We start from the raw sequence: 8085 nt of genomic DNA, 5'->3' as shown, positions 1-8085 counted from the left end.
AACACATGTGTTTCAAACAATAATTGGCTGAGATGATTGTGATTTTCAAATAAAACACCTTTCAAAATTCTGATAAAAAGCTAAAGAGCTTTTACATCTAAGTGAGAACATAATTTATTCAGGTTTCAAATGCTTTCAGCTCTGTTCCCTTCTATTTCACAGTGCTATATATGATCTTTGCAAAGGAAAGATAAGGGCTGGGCTGCCATGTAGTGTAAGGTTGGGTCCTATCTCTTTTCTGAAAGGAGCAGAATGCAGAGGGCCACACTCAAAATATCCAAACACAGAAGAGCAGGGCATTTGTTAGACCACTGAGCATTAACACCAACAAGGCAGTTGCTCTGTCGCTGCTACAAAACAGCCTCAGTCATCCATCAGCACAACTGGAATACAGCAGCAACAGAAAGACTCCCAGAGCCAGTCCTGTGCTGCCGAAATCTCACTAGGTCACAGTAATTTCACACCCACAGAATTTTACGGCAGAATCATAATGAAATGAGCAGAGCTGGCTTATTTTTAAAAAAGGCCTTTGCAGGCAATTTCCTGCTAGCTGAAGCAATATTTGTACATGTGAGCTTGGGGGGGTGGGGGATCAAGAGAGCAGAAGCTCCTTCTCTTTTCTCTGGCTCTGAAAAAGGAAAATGAAAGTGACCTTGTCTGCACGACCCCCTGGGTAATGTTTTCACAGCACCTTGTCTTCACAACTTTTGATGAAGAAAATCCCTTCCCACCCTCATTATGCCTGCAGAGTCCATGGAGCTTGTGCCAGCCTTGCTTGCCTTTCCCCTGATTGCAATTTTTCTTATTTGAAGAACATCTTATGTTCTTTCTCTCCTCCCACTCAGTGAACCTCATCTGTTACTTGCCTAAGAACAGTCTCTAGAAAGAGCAGTAGATTAAGTCTGTCATTTTGGACTAGCTCTACAATTGGCACTAACACCACAGCTTAATGCAAAATATCAGTCACCACTGCTGGTACATCGCTGGTGGAGTGGCAGTACAGGCTCCAAGGTTCCACTTGTAATATTATTACGAAAATCCATTATAAAGTGTTCAAAAACTGACATGTGCAAACAGTTCCAAACCTTCCCCTCGTACTCTGTAGTAGCATAGATTAACCCTCTCTCCCTGTTGTTGCTACTGTGCTCTTGAAACTCCTAATAAAAACCTATTTATTTATTGAGCTTTTTATTATAGAGCAACATGACTTCTACAACACCCACACAAGTGTTGGGTACATTGAACTTTCTCTAAGAGCAAAAAAAAAAAATTAAGACATAATGTAGATGTATTCCTACAGTTCACTGTTGGATTACGTGAGATCGAGCTGCAGGAGTTATTCTGAAAAGCTCCCCTGCCACAAATTATATGCAATTTTCTATTACTACATAGTTTATGAGGGATGGAGTGGAAGACATACTGTCTTTTCCAATGCTACCTTCCATTCAGTATCTGCATCAAGTGGGTAAGAATTCAAGGTACAACATTTGAAATGAAACAGCTGCCTTCCAAAATTGCTTCCCCTGGAGACCTGCGGCCAAGCAATTTGTGAAGCTGATGTGTGCAGTAAGGCTGAGATTACGTATCAAAGAGCTGCAATAATACAAGTCATCCAAGAAATTACTAGACACAAATCCCGCAGTTGAAACCTGCTGCCTTTCAACACTTGTGACATTGGGAAGGAATTTTCAGAAGTCTCAAGGTTCAATTCCAAAAGGAACTGAGGCAGCCAATTTCCAGTGGTGATAAGGTACGATGTGTATCACCCACCTGTAGCAAAAAGATAACTGCCTAGTATTTTGCAGACATGGGTTTACACTCTGAAATCCATTTGGTGTTATTGAAAATGTTTCTTTTGGAGCCTCTCTATTTTTAATCTGCTTAAAATTGGGAAAGATCAGGTTAAATTATCACTTTATCTATTGCAACACATATCACAGAATCACAGAATGGCCTGGGTTGGAAGGGACCTCAAGGATCATGAATCTCCAACCCCCTGCCACATGCAGGGCCACCAACCTCCACATTTCATACCAGCCCAGGCTGCCCAGGGCCCCATCCAACCTGGCCTTGAACACCTCCAGGGATTTATCTCTAAAACCTCAATGTCTACATGATATTCATGCAATTAATTATTTTTTAAGAAGAGATGTTTAGTAGAAGCTTGTTGACTCTCCACTCTTGCATGTTTCATCAATGTTTGTACAAAAAGATTTAGATCATAAAGCATTAGTGCTTCAGAATAAACTGTAGTACTGTCCTGTGAAAAGCACAGCATTTTAAAATTGCAATCAGGACACAGTTTTATTTGACTTGCTTACCAAACAGTACTTTGGTTTCTTTAAAGAAAAGTAGAATCTGGTTCAGATTAAAAGACTGTGTGTGAAACAGCTAGCTCTTTTTCCCATTCAACTCAGTGAGCAATTAAACCTAAAGCCCAGTGAGAATATTGTTTAACCTACTGATAGCTTCACAGCTTGTAATTTTGCACACATCCAGCTGATGCATATTGATAACACTGGTATGTTAATGTAAAATATTCTACCAGGTCAGTCTTTCTTTTACCATTCAAGTCAATCAACATGAATAAGCCAACCCCAGACTGATTTCATGGTCCAGATCCTTGTATAAAGTTGAGATTTGATTCTCAGCTTTCATTCTGTCTAAGAGAATTTTTTCAAATGCTCTGTGATACAGCATACATGGGTATATTTATATGTTCTGTAACAGCAGGAGTAAGGTGGGAAGAGTGGCTAATTATCAGTCTACAAAGGACAGCAATTATTAACAGCCTTTTTTTCCCCCCACAGATCTGACATGGAAATATAGAGACAGGCAGACAGCTAGTCTATCAAGCACTATTTCCCACATATTTCTGACATGCACATTGGAGTTTGCTTATTGTTGTTGTTAGACCCAGAAATGTCAGTAAGGAATTGATGAGAGGACCCAGCATGAAGAAGATACTCCTGACACAGACTTCCTACTTGCCAGACAAACAAGACAAACTGCATGCAGGTCAGAGCAGGCAGCTAAGCAAGCATGAAATAGGATGGGCCAACAAGGAAATAGCAGTGTGAGCCAGCAGTGTGCCCTGGTGGCCAAGAAAGCCAGTGGTACCCTGGTGTGCATTAAAAAGAATGTGGCCAGAAGGTCAAGAGAGGCAGTCCTCCCCCTCCACTCTGCTCTAGTGAGTCCACATCCAGAATATTGTGTCTGGGTTCCCTGGTTCAAAAGACAGGGATCTCCTAGGAAGAGTCCAGTGCAGAGTGTCGGGGAGCATCTCCCTTATGACGAAAGGCTGAGAGACCTGGGACTGTTCAGAGGGCTGAGAGGGGATCACTAGAACAGGCTGCCCAGAGAAGGATGATGATATCGAGAGGTCCCCCTCTAGAACCCCCCGAATTCTGTGATTCTGTGAAACAAACAAAAAAAAAAAGGCAAAGACTCAATTCTCTACTTCCCTTAGATATGCCTCAGGGCTGTGAGACCTGTGTGAACCACAGTAGGGCAAGGTTATAAATTTCAGTTGGCTTTAACCAAGGGTAATTGTTATCTATTCTAGGTGCTAGGCACTGTAGGTTGGGTTTCCAACTGGCAACATCCAGAAAACATGCTGCAGTTTCTGACAAGCATAGTTCCCTCCTTTGGCAGCAAATCTTTGGCACACTACCTTTTGCTGGTACACTGGATAAATGGTATAACAATAAATCAAAACTCCTTAGTAGTCACGTACTGTCCCAGGATACCTCCCATGTTCTTTAAACACAGAAAAGCCATTTGACTTACTTATTCTATATGTTGCAAGATATTGAAATACCTCCATCTCTAATGGCTCATTTCACATTCTGGCTGTTTGACAACATGCAGACTCTGAGCCTCTATCTTACCATGGGATTGGTACACGTGTAAAAGTACTGTGCCACAGGGATAACTGTAGAGTCAAGGAAATTTTCTTGGGAAGCATGGGATGCTATGGACAATCACACACGTTGCCAGATTTTAAGCTGATGACATCACATTGTGAGAACATTAAAGATCCTAGCAATCTTCTTGTGAAGGAGAAGACAGATGTCCAACCATGAATAGCTTTTTCTTGTATTGAAAGACATGTAAGTGAGAAAAAACATCATTATGAAAATAGTAATATAGTTGTACTACAACATGCAAAGATCTGGGAGAGAAAAAAAAAAAAATTAGAAAGCATCCTGGGCAATACTGTGCAAAATTTTTACTAAGTGGCATCTGAAACATTTTGTTGTTTACATTACAGCTGAACCACAGGTTCACATGCACACACAAACAGAAGGGAAGATGTTCTCCGGAGACTCGGTGCATTCAATGGCCAAGACTCAAAATATACAGATACCAGCACATAGAACAGTTGTAAAATAATCCAGGCAGGTGGCTGAGTTTATCTTCAAAATCTTGCTTTTGTGTTAAATCTCCGGTATCTACATCACAGAATCATCTCCTTTCTTTGTTGCTGGCATCAGCATTAGGATGACTTCATAACAATATCCCCAAATGTTATTCTCTTGTAAGAACATTGGTGCCTACCACTATTACATATCCCCAGGAGGAGTTTTCACATGATGGGACAGTGCTACTCAGTGCTCTGAAGTTGTGAAGTCTCTGGGCTCTCTTGCCTTCTTGCACACTGTTTTCTTAATAGTTGGTGAGTTTGGTAGAGTTTTGCTTTTCATGGGTGTTGGTTTCCTCTGTTTTTGATGAGTGAATCGGAGAGATTTCAGACCCAGCATCTCACAGTACTTATTGCACTGGTGGAGGGCTCTGAACTGTTCAATGAAGGAAATCGAGCAGTTGCCTTTAAAACCTTTGTATCTGTAGCAACAAAGAAAAAAAAACAAAGCCAAATTGGATTTCAAGACTCATTTTCAGCACAGGGGAGACAGAGTATGACTGTTGACAAATAAGCAACTTGAACATACTAAGCAAGTCTCTTGCACTCATACCACTTTGAGAGGCACTAACAGATATTCAAACAGAGTCATTAAGATGTGAAGAAAACTTGATAATGAGCAGTGGCAGAAAAGGGAAAAAGGCTGAACAGATTCAGGTCTGCAGCTTGTGTTCTGGCTATTCTATGTCGTTTTATTTAGTTGGAAAAATAATTATCTGCTGGCTAACTTTTTCTCAGAAATATACAAATGAAATCCATTCCACATCATTCTCTATAATCAGTGGTTTTGACTATCATGATGAGAGAAGATTGCACAAGGAGGTGTTAATTGAACCAGAGGCTGTTTTCATCCGAACTCAAACACAACTTCTCTGCCATGCTCTTCCCTTAGCCAGGCTTGACTGCAAGACCTCAAAGAGCCAAGACTCTCAGGGAAGAAGGATGTTAGAGCATTACTTGAGTCAGCAGCCTTGTCCAGCCTTCACAGTTCTCAAGCCACCATTTCCCATTGCTACTCCTCCCTTCTTTTGCAATTAGGAAAGCCAGAAGACAGAGCCCATACATCCCTGTTCTCCTGACCCTGCCACTGCTTGCTGTCCTTCATTTCTGATACTTGCTGTTTAAGCTGCATCAGATTTTCAAAGCAGGCAGCAGCTTTTTAAAAGCTACACCTACTTTTTAAAGGAGTAACTTTTTATCAGACTCTAGATAACACTTCTTGTCCACTTTGGAAGCTGAGAGTCATCATCAAGCCCAGCTTGGCTCTGCAGCCTCCAAACAGCTCCTGCTCCTATGGCAGACCATAGAAAAACGAGACAGGTGAAACCAAAGGTTTGCATCCGAGATTTCCCAGCTGTTTGCTGTTTGTCAGTCACTGCTTCCACACATCCCTCCTTGTGTGCTTTCAGACTGCATCATTTGTTCTGCACAGGCACAGTGACTGCAGCCCTGTTATAATTTGGCAGGATTTGTAATTTAATTCAAACTGTTTGTGCTGTTACAGCCTGTGATACATGTAATAGGGGGAAGGTCTGTGCTAGCGAATGGCTTCTAAATTCCACAGGCTGTACTGCTCTCATGTTTTCTTTTCAAGAACAGCAACCTATTGACTATTTCAAGCCTTGAAAAAATTTAATCTGCAGTTTTGTACAGCTTGTTCTTGTAATTCACTGACTAGGTGCCTGATGAATTAAATGAGGACAGAATTCTGTCTTCCAAATCTAGTCAAAACTAAATCCTCCATAAAACTGAAGAGTGAGTGCTGAATTTCTTCTCAGGCTTAAACTCCCCATTCCCTGTCATTGCTATGTTGGATCAAGTCAAACCAATCAATATCTTGAAGACAGATTTTCAGATCCACATCTGGAAAACAGCGCTGATGTTAATCAACATAATACAGGTTACTGTGTTCCCAATTCCTTCATTTTTGTGTTTACCATCCTTGGATAAATACATGGGCACTTGTGCACAGCTGCTAAACCAGCTCACTGCTTGCATTTAAAAGCTAGTCACTGCGTTGTACTGTTTTTATTTGCATTTGCCAAAGAACATACCAAATATTGTACTTAAAGGATAGATTTCCTGACTCTGGTGCACCCCAGTGGCTGCATTAAAAATACTTTCCATGCTTTTCTGCTTTCAGTTAGGCTTTGCCTCCTATTGGCAGAAGCTGTACTGCAGCTAATTCACTGCATTAGATAAACTGTACTTCCAGTTGTTTTGCTTCCCAGTTACGGTTAAAACAACCACAGGAAGGATAAGAGAATTACTTTGAAGGATCTTAAATGTTGAAAACATCAGTTTCTCCACAGTCTTACATGAAAGAGGGGAAAAAAAAAAGACGTGTTACATAAATACGTATTTAGAAATCAGATTTGAAAAAAGAGCTTAGACCCTCCCCCCCAAAAAATAATAATAACAATAAATGAATGAGTAATGCTGAGCATACATAGGAAATTTTAGTATATGCTGTTTATTATGCTTGGTTTACAAGAAAAACTGGGGGAAAAATAATGACCATGAATTATTGATGAAGCCACACTGGCTTCTGCAAAGTCATCAGTACCAGTCTGTACCGTGACATCAGATTATTTGTCATCTTGATTCTCATACAAGCATGGGGGCAAGAAAGGGGATGATTTTTTTTCCCAGTTTCTTTTTTTCCCCAGATCACAAGCTCAGTGTTGGAGCGAAATTAGACTTGTCCTTAATTTCCTTTCCAAGCAGAAACAATATGGAGGTTTTTACATTCACTAAGGTTCACAGAAGCGTTTCCCAAGAATATTTCTGTTTTGCATGTAATTGGTACAGGCTGAGAACTGGAGACAGAGGGCCTGTAATCAATGAGTTCCTTATCTCTGCAAAGAATGGTTGAGGGAACTACGGGAATTTGCAGAGGCAATAACAACTAAAATCAGCTTTATGTCTTCTCTAACAATACAGTTAAAAGTATAACTGGATAATACATTAAATTCTAGTTCAGAAAATTATATAATAACTGAATCATAGAGTGATTTGAGTTAGAAAGGACCTCAGATCATCCAGTTCCAACTCCTATGCATTGGACAATGATGTCATCGAATAGTTAAGTATGTTCTCCCCAACATACACCACAAATGATCTCCATGGGCATGGATGCACACTACCAAAGGCAGCAGTAACTTGTAATCATGCATTCTCTGTACTTGTTTGTTTTCCACATCCTAGCTGGCTTACTTAAAACATCAAATGACAGGTTATTATTGCAAAGCTGTCCTTTCTGGGAAAGAAGTATTAAAGAAAAATGCAGGATCTGAAATTATTTATTATCTAGCAATATCTTTAGCTAAATGTCAAACAAATTGATATTCAACATTTTTAAGATATCGTTCATTAAGGGAATAGATACTCCCTTATGCATATCCAAGGTGATCCTTATGGCAGCTTGCATTGTGTATTTATTTTCTCACTTCACCTTCCTCTTCCTTAGTTCAATATGCGTTTTTATAGGAGTAATTGCTCATATTGAGCCAGATGACATCAATGAAGGCCTTTCCATAAATTTTCTGATTCCAGAAAACACTGTTGCCCAAATAAAATTTTTATGATCTTTGTTATAAAACAGGATGATGCAACTTCATTTCATCTGCTATTTCAAATGATTTCATCTTGGATCTACACCT

At 40.1% G+C, this 8085-nt stretch overlaps 1 protein-coding gene across 1 annotated transcript in view; it reads right to left on the bottom strand.

The window, feature by feature from the left end:
• Positions 1–4216: 4216 nt before the first annotated feature.
• The window catches only part of ALPK2 (alpha kinase 2), a 43407-nt gene continuing 39538 nt past the window's right edge, over positions 4217–8085 (bottom strand). The window contains exon 12 of the mRNA XM_031609219.2: positions 4217–4845. Coding sequence (XP_031465079.2) covers positions 4611–4845 — 235 coding nt within the window. The 3' untranslated portion in view covers positions 4217–4610. The remainder of the gene's footprint in view (positions 4846–8085) is intronic.

This window comes from Phasianus colchicus, chromosome Z (genome assembly GCF_987193195.1).
Source record: "Phasianus colchicus chromosome Z, bPhaCol1.hap1.1, whole genome shotgun sequence".
Taxonomy (NCBI): Eukaryota; Metazoa; Chordata; class Aves; order Galliformes; family Phasianidae; genus Phasianus; species Phasianus colchicus.
This window is presented reverse-complemented; position numbering and strand designations above follow the sequence as displayed.